General features: G+C 41.0%; 1 protein-coding gene across 2 annotated transcripts in view; it reads left to right on the forward strand.

Annotated features, from left to right (window-relative positions):
- LOC146829142 (xaa-Pro aminopeptidase 2-like) overlaps positions 1-18,885 on the forward strand; it is a 565,756-nt gene that overhangs the window by 273,514 nt on the left and 273,357 nt on the right. For both annotated transcript variants that reach the window (XM_085607766.1, XM_085607767.1), the window contains 3 exons: positions 1,414-1,515; positions 6,739-6,820; positions 12,911-13,106. In XM_085607766.1, coding sequence (XP_085463892.1) covers positions 1,414-1,515; positions 6,739-6,820; positions 12,911-13,106 — 380 coding nt within the window. The remainder of the gene's footprint in view (positions 1-1,413; positions 1,516-6,738; positions 6,821-12,910; positions 13,107-18,885) is intronic.

An 18,885-nucleotide genomic window follows, 5' to 3' on the forward strand; every position in this document is an offset into this window, starting at 1 on the left:
AGTGGGGCTTATGGAGAATCCCTAAGGGCACTCCGCAGCGGATCTCTGTGGGTTCTGAGTTGAATGGTAGAGGTCTGACTCTCAGCCGGGGAGGAAGGAACGGATCCATTCTAGGGCACTGTCGCGGATGCCGGCGTCGTGGAGTCTTACGCAGAGGGTGTGGTGGGAGACGGTGTCAAAGGCGGCTGAGAGGTCCAGGAGAATGAGGGCAGCAGTTTTGTGTCCGTCTAGGAGGTTGCAGATGTCGCCTGTAGCGGTGAGTAGAGATCTCTCGGTGCTGTGGTTGCGTCTGAAGCCTGATTAGGAGAGATCCAGGATGGGGTTTGTTTCGATGAACTCTGAGAGTTGGGCGTTGATGGCTTTCTCGATAACTTAGGCTGGAAAGGGGAGCAGAGAGATGGGTCTATAGTTGTTAAGGTCCGTCCGGTCAGAAGAGGTTTTCTTCAGCAGGGGGTTGACCTCTGCGTTCTTCTAGTCTTCAGGGATGGTGGTGGACTGGATGGAATAGCTGATGGTGCGGCATGAAGCTAGAGGGAAAAAAATGGGAGGAGTGGTATGGGTAATTGTTAAAGGTAGCTGTTAAGTGTCTATGAAGATGGATAGGAAAGGGGGTGCTGTACTTATGGGGACAACTCTTTAACTAACTTTAGTTCTTTTAAAAATATATTATGCTTCTAATTACTAAAAACCTACCTATATATGAGAGATTATCTGACAGGTTTGTCTTACTCTTTACTCAGTGAAAACAGTGTGAGAGGTATGTGCCAGTTCTCCATTTAGTCCAAATAAGCTGTATCTACCTTTTGGGGTGTATGCGATCTACATAGTAAAGCCTACACTAAACATAGGAACTAGAGGAATAAATACCATCCCAACTCATTCCACGGAGGAGATGTTTGTTAATATGCAGAAACTCACACGTTTGTTGTGTGCAAAAACTTTCCAAGGCATCCCTAGTCTTGAAACAGATGAAACGTCATTCCCAAAACCCCACAGCTGTCCTACTCCCCAACAATGAGAAGAGATTCACTCATGCATGTAACTACCACACAGGGGTGATATAATGGGCAACTCAAATCTCATAATTTCTGTGCAGCTGCAAACCCTACTTTCTCGGCTATGACTTTGTTGTGATTTAGTGATTACATTTACTTTGGCGATCTTTTGAAATTTTCGCAAGATAGACTAAACGTAGTTGTTACTGAAAAGATTCAATTTATGGTGTGTAGTACGAGCATGCTGATAACACCGCCCCCCTCATCCCTTAGCCATATATGCACCCTTAAGCAGCTAGTCTACATGTGGCGCTACAAAAGCACCATCAGACATATACATAACAAAAAGAGGCAATCTATTGACTAAGAATTATGTAATGCAAATCCTATATTCACTTATGTGTTTATATTATTTCAGGAAGAACTTGGCAAGAAAAAGTCTCCGAAATAAGAAATCAGATGAAACGCCATTCCCAGAAACCCACAGCTGTGCTCCTGTCGGCTCTGGATGAGACTGCATGTAAGAGAAACGAGTTTACATAAATAACCCCCAAAATGCCCACATTTCACGGTTTAGTATTGTTTGTTCATCGCAATACCACATAAAATATTAATGTAATTACAATACATTGTAAGAGTTTATTATTTTGCGCTATTTCTTTTTGGCAGAGTTAAACACTCTTTTGCAGCATCAGAAATCAAAGTGTCTAATTGACAAAGGTTTTTTGCACAAATAGCAATTAGGTGCCTAAAAACATTAACTTCCGAGGGTAAGTTGCACGTCCTGATTAGCAGCACAAGGACTAGTGGAACTTTGCTCTGGGCGTTGCATTTGCAAATACAAAGTATATATCTGTCTGGTGTAATTATGAATTATAACAAAGTGGGCTTTCCAGTGTGACGGGGAAAAAGTGGTGTCGCAAAATGCAGTGAACACCGAAAAAGACGGATGTTTCGGGGTATTTATGAACACAATGGAAGTAGTTTCACATTATGGAAACTCGTGCAAGTTAATACAGCTTACAATTTTACATAGAGTAAACTAAACTATAACACACCTACATATCATGGGGAAAATACCTGATAACTCCTGTTTCCAACAATGTGGACAACCAGGGACTTTCCTCCGTACCCTTTGGGACTGGCTGGTAGTGAAGGAGTTTTGGGAGAAGGAACACCACAGGTTAGAGGCGGTCACTGGAGTGGGGAGAGAGATGATCGCATCATTGGCCTTACTAGGGGTCTGGAATGACTCAGATACCACTTCGTACCAACGAAAACTGATCAATCTGGGGTTCCTGCTGGCCAAAAGGGAGATAACATGGAGATGGGGATCTACCAGGACCTCGAAGATGGGAATGGATTTTAGCTATATACAGGAAAAACAATATATAAAGGAAGAAGGTGTCCTAGGAATATGAGAAAGTATGGATAGGATGGACATGCCACGAATATATATTTTGATTGCCGGCGACCTTTGAAAGTGGGATGGGAGGGAAAGGGGAAAGGGGAAAGATAGTTTATGTATTGTATAAGATTTGGAAAAATCAATAAAATGCCTTACAAAAAAACCCAAAAACCTACTACTTGAAAGGTGGAAAAAGAAAGTGATTCCCTCAATATTTAATGGGGATTTGGAGAAATATCTTTGTCTAAAGGGAAATGTATTCAAATGGACAGAAGAAAAGTTTTATGAATCAAAATTCCGATTACTCCTAGAAATGTGTGACAGTTTTAGATTTTATGAAATACACCATCAATTCTTTATCAATCCCATAAAGGTGGACCCATTCTCCATATGTACAGTCTCTGCCTCCTGGTTCATTTCACATATCTCCTTTCTCCCTCCATTCGTCTCGGAAGAGAGGAAGGAGAAAGACACTGTTTGGATTATTCTTAACCAATGAATCCAAACAACCTCTGATTGTTTGCTGTGGTACTGACATACAGGTATGTGCATAAAAAAGGAGCTACAGGCTGTTTTGATATTTAATTAGTCTAAGAAAAAAAATCCAAAAAGCAATTGGCTTTTTCCCAAAAAAGCCTTCTTTGGCAATCTTGCAATTTTTGATTAAAGAAAAAAGTAGCACTGGAGAGATCAACAAGCCACCAAATACCTCCAGACACCAAGAAGGGGAAAAGAACCAATATATGCCAAAGGAAGATCCCAAAAGGAAAATGATCCAACCTGCTGGGAGCAAAAAACAGGGAATAGGTAGAAACAAGGGGCAAAGATTGTTATGAAAAATAAAGGAACGAAATGCAGTGTGATGCATTTACCTCTTGTAAAGCCTCTTTATTATAAGCTACTAACAGGAACTAGTATGGGGGAAGAGACTCAGCAACATCTTGGATTCAGAAACCAGATATCTCCCAAAGGACAGGCCGTCATCTTTGATAGGGCTGTTTATAGGATTTTGTCCATCCCTTTCCAAGAGATCATGGCACTCATTCAACTATGAAGAAGCCAAGGTTTGACATCCTCTTAGTTTCAAAGAAATCTGTCACTATGAACACACCAGGCTCCTTCAGAATTGTGGAAAAGCACTGCTGGTGACCACGCCCATAGAAGTGCTGGAAAGACTCAGACAGCAATAAATGCACCACTATATGCCCCCCTCTTAAAGCTTTGGGTTTATCATTCTGCTGTTTAAAGAAATGGCCTACTAGTGGTTGGGCATGAACGCAAGTCACAGCTTCTAAAGAGCACTCAATAGGAAGATAATCCTTTCTTTGGATATAAATTGAAGCTGACCTCAATACTTCAAAGAATCACAAATGTTTTGAACTTTATATTCAGGCTCTCATTGTATCATAACTGGCTACATTTGAAATGGAAGTCTGTGATAAGGATTTAAAACATATGGCTTCCATTGAGATGAATGAAAACAGAATGAATCTTTCAGGTATGAGGCAACATCATATGGAAAGTCACATGACTGATTTGACGATTTACCACTTGTACCAGCGATTATAGTATGAGGCAATCATGAAGATAAACTTTGTTGAGTTAAACTTTAAATAATGGAAACACATTAAATTAAAATGTCTTTTCTGAAGTTAAAATTAAAAAATAAATCCCCACCTGAAGATAAAAATACTTTTAATGTGCATTCATAATTGTTAAAAGCAATATATAATCAATTAAAATTATGTAATTATTGTTAATCAAAATTAATGTTACATTATTTTAAATTAAAAACAGAATATTAAATATTTCATAATTACATGGTAAATATGTACTATGTTTATATATTTATTAACATTCATTTAATTTAACATTATTTCTTATGGGGTTTTAGTTGGGGTTCCTATCTCCATTACTTTTTATGGGAGGTTTTGCAGTACCAGTGGTTGGCTATGTGTAGTGCTAGACTTTCTACAAAATTGTAGGTCACTTCAAACATGCAGTTTGTGAATACCAAAAAGTTCTAAACATTCTCAAAAGTGCACACTTGCTCAAAAGTGTAAGTTACCTTGATGAATTAGTCCCTCAGCATATAAATGAGAGATGGATGGCATATCAATGCAGAATAAAAGTTCTTACAAAGCTTGTTCGCATAACAGAAGGGCTAAAGTAGTCACTTCAGTAAAAAAAGAAAATCTGAACTGCACATACCTTAAAAAAACATTGTTTTTGATTATCAAATGTATCTTTTACCTATTGAAAGGTCTTCATTACTTTATCTTGGAATACATCCCGAACTTACATTAATAGTTGTCATGAAAAATTCACGGTAATTCATAGTTGTTGTTTGTTAGTGTTTGTGAGTGAAATGGGGAACATGTAAGACGTTGCAAATTTTACACCATATCCTCCCTATTTTAGAGAGCGTCTTAAAACAGGTTTTTAAAAACATTATTTTGGCCTTGCAAACTTCACTGTTGGGCATATCTTGATATTGTTCAAAAAGCAAGTTATCCACTTGCATTTCTTTGGTAGGAATCAAGATAGCTTGCTGGCTAAAATATTTGATGTGAACCGCTACCGCAGATCCTTACACAGTTGCAGAAACCATCTTTGTATACACCTGCCAGGTGGTTGCTGAGAATTAGTAATACATTGAAGCCTCAATAGAAAGGTCTATAACCACTCTTGGATGCATAAAAGAATATGTCTTAATGAGGCATTGTCCATATCATTACTGTTTTGGTGGAGGGTGCCCCATTTAGTATGCATCTAGAAATATTTTTCTCAGTAGGCTAAAATACAGCTCATATAATCAAATCAAGCACTCTTTTTGATCCAGCTATTCCGCTGAAATCTTTAATCTTTGTTAAAAAGTACTGAACAACAGCACATTGAGGAGGAACTATAGATTTCTCATAAGTGAGAAATGGCACAAGGCAACTGGCAACATATTCCTTGAACCCAGAAATATAAGTAATGACAAACTCATACCGTGTAAAGAAAAGTGCCCATTGTACTTGATGGCTGTTTTAACGATGAAGATTTCTCAAACAGTGTAAATTCCAATGAACAGTTTGAACTTCAAATCTATCTCTAAAGCCCATCAAAAATGTCTCTACAGAACACATCTTCTGCTGTGCAAAGAACTCTATTTCAAGCACAAATTCCTATCTGTCGCTGACGGAACACAAAACAATTAAAATATGGGATGTTCTTGTTCGTCATCTTCCTGCATCTGAATAAAACTGTTCAAATTGCTCTTACCAGTTTCCAATAAAAGTAGCTGGATGACACAAGATGAGCGCTTAAGCAAACATCTGTTCTAGCGTACTGAAAGCTCTTTCAGCTCGATCATCCAAGATGAAACCATTTTTCATATTCTTCCTTAGGACACGAGTAATGTTCCAAATTATCACTGCAAAATTTGTAATGAATTGACAGCAAAGTTAGTAAATCAAAGGTCATTTTGATTATCTTTAACACTACTTGAAGGCCAATCCAAAACAGCTGATACTTTCTTCAGACCCATGGGAAGGCCAAAGGAATTTGCTCTGAATCCAAGATCTTCCTTTTCTTACCTCTCAAAATACTCACACTTCTCAGGTTTACAGCCTTGACAGTACCAACCCCACATTTTCAAGATGTTCATCAAGATTATTTGAAAACATTGAAATATCATCTAACTAGAGCAAGACAAACTAATTTAAGGTGTTAGAGATAACAGAGTCTATGAAGCGCTGTTAGGAGCCAGGAGCACTGAACAACCTAAAAAGGATGACACTATTAAAAAGCCCAAAAGGGTGCGAAAAGCCATTTTTTACATGCCTTCTTATTTGGCATTCAGCTTATGATAACCCTTTTATAAGTTTAGTTCAGTAAAGACTCATACTCCATGGACTGACTCAACAAATATAGGTACAGGCACCAAACCATTTCCCTTACAGGTCACACTACAATTCAAGACTCTTCAAAGCAAGCACTCACTATGGTGCTGTGTGCTCCCATAAGTTAATGTACTTCAGAGCCTCCTCAAGTATGTAAATCACTAAATGCATCACAATATAAAATATCTCACCTTCGCTCCTTACCATACACAAGTCCTTAGAGGACAATGGTTTAAAGAAAGCAATCTCAAATTGTTGATATATATCTCTGTTATGTTGTCACTGATGTTATTTTATTTATCTGCTAGATCTCTGTACAGTCTACAGTTATTCATGGGTATGGTTTACTCTATGCGTAAATGTGTAAATGGACATATGTATGAATAAATAAGTCCTATTTTCTGGCAAACCTACAAAGGACTAAGGAGGGCAATCTTATTTTTCACAGGGCTTTTTAACCTCCGAGGGAAGGACATACCATACAATCCATACTTTTATGCTTATACCCTGCTGGGCATCGATTTTATCAGGTATGCACTATATTGGAACTGTGAATTCTGCTGTAATAAACATATAAACCCCTTCTTTTGGTTGCCTAAGCACAGTTCATCTTCGGGATTGCAGAAACAAGCAATGTGTGTTTATGCTGTGCTTTGCAGGGGATAGTGTTGTCCAGAAATGTACGGTTACTAGGGCATTGTGGAAACTGACCTATATAAGCTGATGGCTATTGTGTTCAACAGCATTGCACATCTGGGTCTTTGAAGAAAATAGAAATGTGGGAATAAAATGATATTTTGGAACTATCAATCTATTCACAATAAAGTGAAATGAAATAAACTGCTGGTAGATAATTGTCAGTTTTAGAAAATCGCTAAACAAATAGCACTGAGCAGACAGCCATGTGTCTCAAAACAGAAAAATTACAGAAATTAGTTAATCTTGTAAGGAAGAGAATTGCACTGTGGTGAATCGCTACAAATCACAGTACCTTTGCCATCTGGATCACAGTCTGTGAGGTGGAACAAATGTGCAAATATACAAACAATGCCATGACCTGAAACATCAGACAATAGTAGAGGTGGTAGCGAAGGGGCTTGAGGCCAGTGGAACAACAGCAGTACCCATCAGGTCCCTAAGACCAGGTTCCACTAAGAACTCCATAAACTCCCGGTACATGGACTACTTCGTGTGCTAAAGAAGCTATGGAGGGGGCAATGTGCTTAGGAGGTGACTGTGGCATAAATACTGTCACTACAATGACATATTTCATTAATAGCCATGTACATTGTGTAAAGTACAAACGATGTACACAGAATCCATGCCATGGTCATAGTATGTATACAATTAAGGGTGCAATGGCAAGAGTGAAATATATTCTGTTAAATAAATTCCTAATTCTCTCAATTTCTGAACTCTACAGACTGTGTGAATTTAAATTTGAATCACCATGACCAAACACTTGCATTCTTCACATTTATGTGGCCAATTGCTTTGAGTGTTATGCACAATGCTCACCTATACCTAGCAAGGGTATCATACAGTAATTTCATATTTTTATATAGCGCTTTTTGCCCGTGTTAATATTAATACCATGATTTTAAGGAAATGCCTCTTTTGCATGATCACCCCCAAAGTTCGGAGTGATGCTACTGGCTTTTCAACTCTGAGACGCACTGAGCCCTGCTAAACAGGCAGGCCTCAGTGCCAGTGCTTTAACCCTTAAAACATGTATGTCTGATTAGCTGTAAGTTAGCGTGTCCCTCGTGGACTGCAGCACCACCATAAGTGTTACAAAGCAAAACTCCCAGGCTGCCATTGCTGGCTAGAAGAGCATTTTTCGAACTGCTAACTCAACTTTGCCATTTAATCTAATGGCAAAGGCCAGACCTTTTAAAAAATATATATAGGTCACCCCTAATGCAGGCCTATTGAGGCCTAAGCATAGTGCTGTATATTAAATAGTAGAACATGTATTTTTATATAGCCTAACAATAAAAAAAACAAATTGTCGTTTTTGCTCTAGAAAAACTAGTAGCCCCATTGCTGAGGACAGGGTTACACGCTGAAACCTCAGCTGTGGTCACTTCTGAATGGTACTACTAAAGTTGGTACTTCACGGTATGAAAAAAAATAATATATGATACCCAACTTGATGCCCAAGTAAAATGTATTGAAACTTTTTAGTAAATGCCAACTTTAGAAAGTTGCTACTCGGTTGCCCAAGCTTTCCTGTGACCATTTACAGTTGCTGGCCACTAGACAGTCTTCTGGGTTGAAAGACTCTTATTTCTGACCCCTTCACAACATTGAGCCGTTAAAATCCCACATCCCCCAAACAACACCCATGCTAGATCCTTAAAAACTCCTCACCATCCCTACACACCATTGATCCCTAAACCTTAAAAATCCCTCATCACCTCCAAAGTCCACCCATCCCTGATCCCTAAGACACTTTCAACCCCTAAGCAATACCCATCCCTAAACCCCAAAAAAAGTCCCATCCCTAAACTCCACCCATCCCTGAACCCTAAAAACCTCTTTCTGCATCTAAACTTCACCCATCCCTAAACCCCTAAACCCACTACCACCTCGAAAATCCCCACCCATTCTGAACACTAAAAATCATTTGCCACCACTCAATCTACCCATAACTGAATCTAAAAAAATACCTCACCAGTCTTCAACTCCGCCTATCTGTGCCCTAAAAACCACTCAACACCGCTTCACTCCACGCATTCCTGAACCCCAAAAACATCCTACCACCCCTAAACTCCACTCATCCGTGAACTTTAAAAACTCCTCACTATCCTGTGAACCTTAAACACATCTCACCATCCCTGAACTCCAACATTCTGAATCACTAAAAAACCCTTGCTACTTCCTAAAACCCATCCATCCCTGAGCACTGCAAACCCCGTTCAAAACCTGAACTCTACCTATACTAAAACCCTAAAATAATCTTTCTACACCTAAACTCCATACATTCCGACCCTTAAAAAACCTTCATCACCCCTAAATATTACTCGCCCCAGAACCCAAAAAACCCTCACTAAGCAGAAGCTAAACTACCCAATTTTAATATAATATTGAATTTTTCCTTAAAATTATCTTTTCTGTAAAATGTTTCCTTCAATTTTTTTGTGTGCCCGGAAAACTGTTTTCCATGATTTGGTTTCCTCCTATGTGGTTTCTCAGTTTTCGTTTTCATATTAATTCACATACATCAGTGTGCCCTTAGATAGCCACGCCTCTAAGGTGGGCAGAATATTGCATTCTGGAATCGATAGATTCCACACTATGGAGGAAGTCATGATTAGGCAAGAGGGGAAATCCTGAGCATAAAAGTGACACCACTGGCACCCATACCTCAGATCAGTACTGCACTGGAGAGAGGACCAAGGTGGTCTGCCTTGCTGTTTCCAGGATCTAGCAAAGAGAGCCTGCACCAAAGAGTAGACTGCACCTACTGATCCTTGGCCCAGCAAAGAGATGACTGTGCTTGTGGTGCCCTGCTCGAGGAAAGATTTCCCTGAGCCCCAGACAAAAGGAGTAACTCCAAGAGTCAGTTGGCAGATTTCCTGTTCTAGCTACAGGGCCACAAAAGCTGAAGAAGCCTGTCTTAGTCCTGACACTCAAAAGTTGCACCCAAGTCTTCTGGATCTGAAAGAATTAACCTCTGTTAAAGAGAACTGCTAGTTTTGCTGTAACTGGAGACCAGTGGCAACTGGTTTTTGGCAGGACTTCAACAGGACTTTATGAGACATTGACCGCTGTGGCCAAAGTTAGCCCGCTGTATTTGTGGGCCAGGGGGTGGCTCCAGGAAGACCGTTGTTACTAGATCAGCCTCCTCAGCATAATTGAGCATACTGTATCACTTGCATCAGGACCACTCCAGTGAGGTTTATGGCAGTACCCCTACCTAACCTTGGAACTGGACTGGAGACTGCATTGACTGCAAAATAACTGTTCTGCTAAGCCTTATTGGTCCCTGTGACTTCCTGCTAGAGTTGGTCGCCCAGACCGGGCCAGATAGTAGAACTCAACTTTACAAACATTTTCAAAGGCTTTTTAAGTAGCCACAACAGTGGTAGTTGCCAATGTTTGTTTGTGATTTGAATGTGAAGCTGTGATTTATTATTTAATTAATATATATAATGTAGATATCTCCAGGAAATTCGGATGGATTTTATTTGTCTAAAAATTCATAACAATAAGAGCTATTTTTATAAATTGGTGTTGGATTTTCTTTGTATCATGTTTCTTTCTTGTTCAGCTGTTTTGGTATTTTTAAAAAGTTTGCACTTGTTCCTTTGACAAAGCCTGACTGTTCAAAGCCACAGCTACCCAGGGTTGAGTTAAGGTTTTGCAAACTAGTCTGAAGGGAGTGCTTAATTTGTAAAACATTAAGTGCCAGTGCCCTCTTTAGGAGGCCACCCTAGCTTGCACCACCCATTGCCACTGCCAGAGCTGCCAATGACAATACATACACAGCTGATAGCCATCACTCTGCTACAAGTGTGACAATTCAGACAGTTCAAGGCCTCCCAAAGCTGTAAGAATGGCTTGAGAGGCAGGTATTAGTTGTTTTAATGTTGATTTGATTAATAAGCAACTGTTGTTGCGCTCATCTCTATACTACACAAACAGCGCCACCATGTGGCAGCTGTCATAAGTGCCGGTGTTGACAAATATGTGCCGGTGATGAGCACTGGAAACCACCGGCTGAAATTAAGCACTGGAATGGACCCAGAATAGGTTTGTGATTTTATTACTCATTAAGGTAGAACAACCACACTATATAATAAGCCGCTTTCCTCACAGTAGCACTCAGTGATCCGCACACAACTAGAGACTAATCCTCTAATGCTCACATAACACATCTGCTACGCGTCTTGTCTATCACTAAATACTGTGCTGGCTAATATATGAGCCATCTCTGAAGAGAACTTTTGCTTACTGTTGGCCAATCAGAGGACTTGGTACTAGTCCACCATTGCAGATCCCAACTAGCTCCACAACATGACTGCTTCTTTACATCTGACAATGACATTTAGACATGGAATGATAGTACTAAACCCATGTCAGCAGATGTCCCTACTATTTCTCTCGCCAATCATGCCTTCTCAGGACCTAAAACTTTAAACAGAATATCATGCTGGCATAACAAGCTAAGTAGACTATGAGCATGAGAAATACCCTACAGGGACATTCAGAGCTGCCCAAAGCTACTTGCCTACCTCTGGCACATCTTCATTCACCCCACTGCTAAGCGCTGCATCCCATAACACGATGACTGCACCTCGGTGGGCATCATGTATGGCGTAGAGACACTTCCCAAATAGGATTAAAAAAAAGACAACATTCTTCGACCACACTCTACATAGCATATCTTGCACTCCAACGCGTTAGTGTGCCACATAGGGGTACGAAGCACTATATAAATACTGCAATACAATATAAGGCACTGTAAAGAGCAATGCTTCATGTCTCTCCGAGTCCTTGTCTCATTGAGCTCGCATCGTAGGATGAGGCCATGAATGAACTGTTCCTGTCGTTGGAAAATATCACTCCACTCTAATGGCTGGTCTAGGACAGGAATGCCACGAAAAGTCGAAAACAAAGTTGTGTGAATTAACAAATGTTTTATTAGCCAATGCACCTTTGGAAAAGGTAATGGATTTTCTTCTATCAAAGGATAGAGTAAATCTGTTTCTAAGATGGAAATGTGACAAGGCTAAAAGATTTCAAGAGTTTCTCCAGAGAGAAAAAATATTTCCCTGTAGAGTAAAAATGAATGAAATGAAACTCATACGAGGCACTTCCCTGTGTGTAAATGTACGCTGTACATATTTATTCATGTGGAAATGCCTCCACTTGTGAATAAACAAGGACGTACTCCTGGGAACCTGTGACTGTTCCCGCTTCCCAGGTGTACTCTTTGAAACTTTCGTAAATTCATTAAAAACAATAGGAATATGCATCAAAAGCAGGAGGTATCACATGCACGTACATTAATGATTGCTTTTGTGACTGAAGTCCAGAGTTACTCTCTTTCTGCCAAATGTATCTGTGAGGTGTATCCAGGTGAGACGTGTAAGGAGCACAGAGATTAGCACAGTTCCAGGCAAATCTTCGTGAGAAAAGCCTGATTGTGTTTTAATCTAATCTAAATCGTGTCTGAAAGGAACAGTTTAAGGGCAGGAATAAAAGAATGTTTAGCATTGTGAGGTAATGAGAGAAGGGCAGTAAAGAAACTTAAGAAGCGTAAAAATAAAACTTCTCTCCCCTTAATCACTTTTGGCCAAGTGAAAGGTAACGGGAAAATGCTATTCAGCCATCCCTTTATTTAGCAAGAATTTAATCAGAGGCAAAGCAGTTCAAGCGAAAGTGTTGTTAAAATATTTTAACTAGATTAAAGACAGGAGGTTTTCATACCAGATGTATTTTACAGTTTTACGTTTTTATCAGGTTCGGATACTACCTTCAGGTGAGGGAGGGGTAGGTAGGTGCCTGTTTGTTAAAACCATAGCCCCGCCATTAAAGAAAACGGCACACGGAGGATTATTCTCTGGCAAACTGAGGTCGAAATGTTCTTTATCTTTTTCCTTTCGTCATAGGCTGTTCCTCAATGAAAGTCGCATCACAGCCCAAATTCACGAATATCTTCAGACAAACTGCACGGGGCTCCTGTGTGTTCGGCTCCAAGACTATGGCCATGTTCGGGAAAGCGTGAGGGACTACACCCAAGGAAGTGTTAAAGTCTGGATTGGCAAAGAATATACAACATATGGACTTTATGAAGTTATCCCAAAGGTAACTATCACCGATAATCAGTACTGCAGGAGTCGACCTTTTGGGACATAGGGCGGACAGGAGGCTCCGTCAGAATGGTGACAAATATTCCGTTCACTGAAATATAAATCCCATAGGATTATATTTCGACAGACGATATATACGTCACCGTTGTGACGGAGTAACCTGTCGGCCGAGATCGAAATCAGGCCCGTAGACTCAAATATGGACAACGTCTCCAGCAGTTGGAAAGGTGGCTGTATAATCCAAAACAGGGCTTCTCTCAGTAAACTCTGATGAGGTGGGGCCAGTCTAAATTTCATCAAAAGAAAGGACGCCCTCATACCATAAATCAACCTTGGTCATTTTAATTGGAAGACGCTGATAAGTCATGGTATTTGCATATGAACTAAAAAATAATTTATCGATATAACTTAATTGTATACCGCCTCTCGCAATTAGTGCTGGATGTACATTTTATGACACAATTATTGCTAAAATAAATATTTTTAGGAAGACAAAGTTTACAAGTTTGTGTACAAAGTTTTAAAATGAAGATCTGATCTGAGATTAAGTGAAAACCATCACCAAGGAGCAATATAAGTGCTCTGCAAGACCTTCACCCCAAGCATTACAGTTCCTAAAGCCAATCCACTGGGCCTGGATGGACACCCATCAATCACATCACTTCTATTCATGGCACCCTATTTCTGAGAGAATATTCTCCCATGAGGAATGTTTTCATAGGACCCGTGTTTTTGTAATAATTTGTACATGCTTGGCATATACTTTGTCTCATCTAAAGAATTGATGCATGCATTTCAAATCAAATCAAACAGTACTTGTAAAGCGAGGCTTATCACCCATGAGGGTATCCAAGCGCTGGGCTGCAGAGTTTATCCAAGAGCCGGGTCTTGAGTTTTTTTCTGAAGTCTGTCAGTGAGGGAGATGCTCAGTGGTGGAGGGGGAGGAGGTTCCAGGACTTGGCAGCGACCTGGGAGAAGAAGTGTCCTCTGCTGTTGCTTTGGCGGATGCGAGCAGTCTGTGCAATTCTTCAAAGCATGTGAAGGGTGTTGAAGCAGGCCGCAGAGACGGTGCTGATGTGTCATTTCATAGTGAGTTTGCTGTCTAAGATGATGCAGAGGTTGCGGACGTGGTCTTTCGGAATAGGTGTGGGTCTGAGCGCCGCGCGCCACTAAGTGTTGTTCAGCTCTTTGGTTTGTCCGTGTTGAGCTTCAGGCAGTTGCCCTTCATCCAGGCTGTGTCGTTCTTCATGCAGCTATGGAAGTTGGTCTTCAATGTATTGGGGTCTGCTGTGAGTGAGAGAACTGGCTGGGTTTTGTTGGCCTAGGATATGATGTTGATATCATGGGTTCTGACGATGTTGGCTAGCGACGTCATGTAGATGTTGAAGACGTTGGGTCTTGAGGGATGCCGCAGATGGTGCTCTTGGTATGCGAGGTGAAGGGGAGAGACGGATTGTCTGTGTGCATCAAGTGAGGAATGATGCCATTCCATCTGAGTGTGTTTTTTTTTCATTCCGATCTGATGCTGTCTTTCAATGAGTGAGCGGTGGGAAATCAGGTAAAAGGCTGTGGAGAGGTTGAGAAGGGTCAAGGCGGTGGATTTTCCTCTGTCATCTAGGGTGAAGATCTCATCCGTGGCAGTGATAAGTGTGGTCTCAGTGCTTTGGTTGGCTTTGAAACCGGATTGGGAGGGGTCTAGCAGGTTGCTTCTCTCCAGATGTTTGGTGAGCTGAAGGTTGATTGCCTTCCCAAGGACTTTGGCAGAAAACGGGGAGCAGCGAGATGGTGTGGTAGTTCTAGAGATTGCTGGTTTCTGCGAAGGGTTTCTTGAGAATAGGTCTGACCTCCGCGTGTTACCAAACATCAGGAAAGGTGGCTGTGGTGATGGATGCATTGAGGAGGGTGGTGAGTTGGTGACTTATCTTGTCGCTTCCGAGGGTGAAGAAGCAATGAGGGCATGGGTCAGATGGTGCTCCTGAGTGGATGAAGTTCATTATCGCTGAGGTGTCCGTTGAACTGAGTTGTTCTCATGTGGTGAGTTGGTGGTCGGGGAAGACTCCGTGGGAGTGGGGAAGCTGAGGAGGTCAGCGGGTTGGGGTCGAAGTTCTTGTATATGGTGGATATTCTGTTGTGGAAGTGATCTGCAAGAGCGTTGTAGAGTTCCTGTGAGGGTGGGATTAAGTTTTATCTGGCTTCAGGGCAGGAGAACTCTCTGACGAAGGTGAAGATTTCCTTGGTCTGGTTGCCGCTGGCCTTGATTTGGTCTGCAAGGCCCTTCTTTCTTGCATCTTTGAGTTGATGGTGGTAATTGTTGAGGGTTATTTTGAAGTTTTCTCGGTCTATTATATCTCTGCTGTTGCGCCATTTTCTTTCTAGTTGTTTGTAGCTGCCTTTCACTGCATGACGTTCTGGAGTATACCAGCAGGTTTGTTTGGTGGATCTATGAGTTTTTGCTCGGTTGATGAGAGCAACTCGGTTGACGGTATTGGTGATCCAGGTGTTGAAGTTTTAACATCATAGTACCTAATCTCGTGTGCCCAAGAATGCTCTTGTTGATGGTTTACAGTAAACCAATATTCTTCTCATGTGCACATTTGCACCATATAATTGTGCAAATTCCTAAAGGGGCGAGACACCAAATGAGTGCCACTGTAAAGGACAGACATGAGTGGCAGGCAGCATCAGCGCTTCTGCACTGATGAAGCAGGAGAACAGGGGCTAGGCACTTGTCCCAATGGGGGAACAACCTTTACAACGAAACTTTTAAGACGCACTACCATTACAACGAAACTGTTACAACGCGAGTGCATTGACAATGCAGGACATTACAACGCAAGTCTTTACATCGACTTGCACTAGATGGCGTGCTAACATTAAAAATAGTGTAGTTTACTATCCCAACACCTTCCCTACTGTTACGTGGACTGGAGTTGGAATAGTAAATTACACTTTTTTAATGTTAGCACACCATATAGTGCAAGTCGATGTAAAGACTTGCGTTGTAATGTCCTGCGTTGTCAATGCACTCGCGTTGTAAAACTTTCGTTGTAACAGCATGCATTGTACCAGCATGCGTTGTAAAGTCATACATCCGTCCCAATGGACCCCTTAGTGGGGGCTTGTGTGAAAATGTGATAATAAGGCAAAAGGGCAAGACTGCTTCAGTACCTAGACTGACTAAAGAAATGTTTGTCCACATTCATAGAAACAAACATTTTAGCTGTATCTATGTTTTGAGTAGAATCTATAGTACTGAGAATTTACCGGGTAAATATCACCACATGCCGCATGGGTATCCAGTCTTAAGCCTTCGGTGCCACTGGAACCAGCCTACACCCAACCGACGAACCTCAATCAGGGATAAATTGGTACTGGGTTGTTTGTGTTCTGGTTCAGGGAGGGCCTGGCAGTTCTGGCTGGTCTGAACCTATCAGAGCAGGATCAAGACTGATTTGCATATGTCTAGGTCACAACTGAGGTGAGGTGGTGGGAAAGAGAACAATGGGTTGGAATGATACCCAGAGCAATTTCTGGAGGTTAGACCCATTGTAAGTATCCTCCCATCACCTTTTGTGAGTATGAAAAGAATCTACACCTACCATGACTGCAAATTCTGTAAACTTAATTATGCATTTGTTATGATTTATATCACAGAGGGCAGAGGGTTTGGACATTACCAAATTTATATGGTACCATTAAAGAGCTTTCTTTAAATGCCCAAATTTAACAGAGTTGCGACTTCAAACATCGCAGTACCAATTTGCTCCCTAAATCCTAAAAATATTCTGCAACCCATCATGGATAATAATTCGAGGTGAGATCACTGGGGCAAAGGGAAAATCCTTAAAATGAGGCCAGACTAGCATATGCCTATGCACTGTGCCAATGAACACTGTTGGTTTAGGAATCTGGCTGATTTAAGATTACCTTTGGATTTTTGTGGAAGCTCCATTCTGGCACAATAGGAAACTAAGGATTGGACATACATTGTTATATTATGTTATACTATGGTATCAAGTGGAACAAGCGTTCACACGGAACTCATTTGAAGAACAGTATAATATAACAGGAGAAATCTGTGTTGGATCAATAAAGCTGGACAGTATTCAGTAAAACAGAAGCTTTCTGTTGTAAATTAATCTTGTTGCGGGGATTCTGCTCATGCACAGAACTATGCGCAGGAAACCAGGACCTCAGTGAATTGTGGTGTACCAAAAACCTCACCTCAGTACCCAGAACCCCTATCCGACTAGCATCAGTGTCTCATTCATTTTTCCGTACTACAGCGAAGCTACCAATGATTAGACAACCCAGAACAAGCGACTTGGGATACTCTCAGGATAGGTGGGAATCAAGAACACTCTTTCATTTTTATTCTCATATCAGTCCACAACGTGAGTAATCAGAGACACGGAAAAGTTTCAAATGTTTATTTTTAACTACGTGCTCTAAGATACAGTATTTTGGCTAACATAAGCAGACAAATGATCAGAAATAAAACCATCAGCATTGTTACAATTCCATAAAACACAAAGGGAGAAATCATATGATAATGATAGTGGAAACATGTCCTATAGCACCTTGTGTACCACCCTCCCCTGGCTAGAAGCTAGTTTTATTATAATGGAAGGTCTCTAGGTTTGAATGGGGAACCCCATACCTCCAAGATCAGCTTAGGTGAATCACATCACAGGATCAGCAACGCTCTCTGTGTCTGGAAAGGTTTTCTCAAAGTGCCTGTGTCATGCATGCAATGCAATATTAAATGCACCCGAGTTTCAAATATTTGCAGCTTGTGCTTGTTGTGTCTAGAGTGTGGGCCAATCAACCTGAATTCAACATACATTGTTATTTGACCTTGACGGCTTCTGCACACAGTGTTCAGACTAAGGTTGCGGTGTGAGTCTAGGGATGTGAAAAACAGACCGTTCTCATGTGAAGAAAAAGCAAGCAAGCAGTTTTTCTTATAATAATAACTACCTGTGGTGTCGTGCAAAAGCAGCAAAGTGGCAAGATGGCGTTTAACATCTAAAACGCTTATGCTAACATAGCAATGTGTGCAGGCAAAACCCTGTCTTCACTACACCCTCCCTTGATCGGACCACAAACAAAATAGGTAAGCAATGTAGGAACGCAGAGTTCAAGTTCGAGTGAGACAGACCAAGTTCATATTTTGCCGAACTGGATAATTGGTAGTGAAAAGTTAGAAATTGAAAAAAAAAAACTCAAGCAAGGCTATTAGACAACCCCTTCTGGAGGAAAAAATTGTAAAAAATATTTGAGTTAGTACGTGTTGAAGATGGAAAATTGCCAAATTAATCCATCAGCTTATAGGCACAGTATGTTGCAACAGCCTCCAAGAGAAAGTCATTGTAATCATAAGTAAATGATTCAGCCATCCAATCTAATAAAGTAAATAAACATACATGTTCTGCGATAGCCGGAGCCTCTAGCACCATCAGAGGCAAACTTGTGTGTTCTTCGAGGTAACTTCGCTACAGGAAGCCATGGGTTGCTGCACATATATCCCAATTGCCTAGGATTCGCACAGGCCATAATCCCGATACCAGAACAATCCAACTCATGAGCCTTTAAGGGACTCATTAGTCGATCATAATCCGGGGCAGGAGACGCCATGTTGGAGAGGCACAAATGCAGGGCCCATTCAAATGAACAATCTAGCCAATGGAAAACAGTTTGCACGCAAGTAAAGTATGAGAACCGGAACGACAATCCATAGGCTACTATCAAAGTGGCCAGAGGTAGTGTTCCAT

The sequence above is a fragment of the Triturus cristatus genome, chromosome 5_2, assembly GCF_964204655.1.
Source record: "Triturus cristatus chromosome 5_2, aTriCri1.1, whole genome shotgun sequence".
Taxonomy (NCBI): Eukaryota; Metazoa; Chordata; class Amphibia; order Caudata; family Salamandridae; genus Triturus; species Triturus cristatus.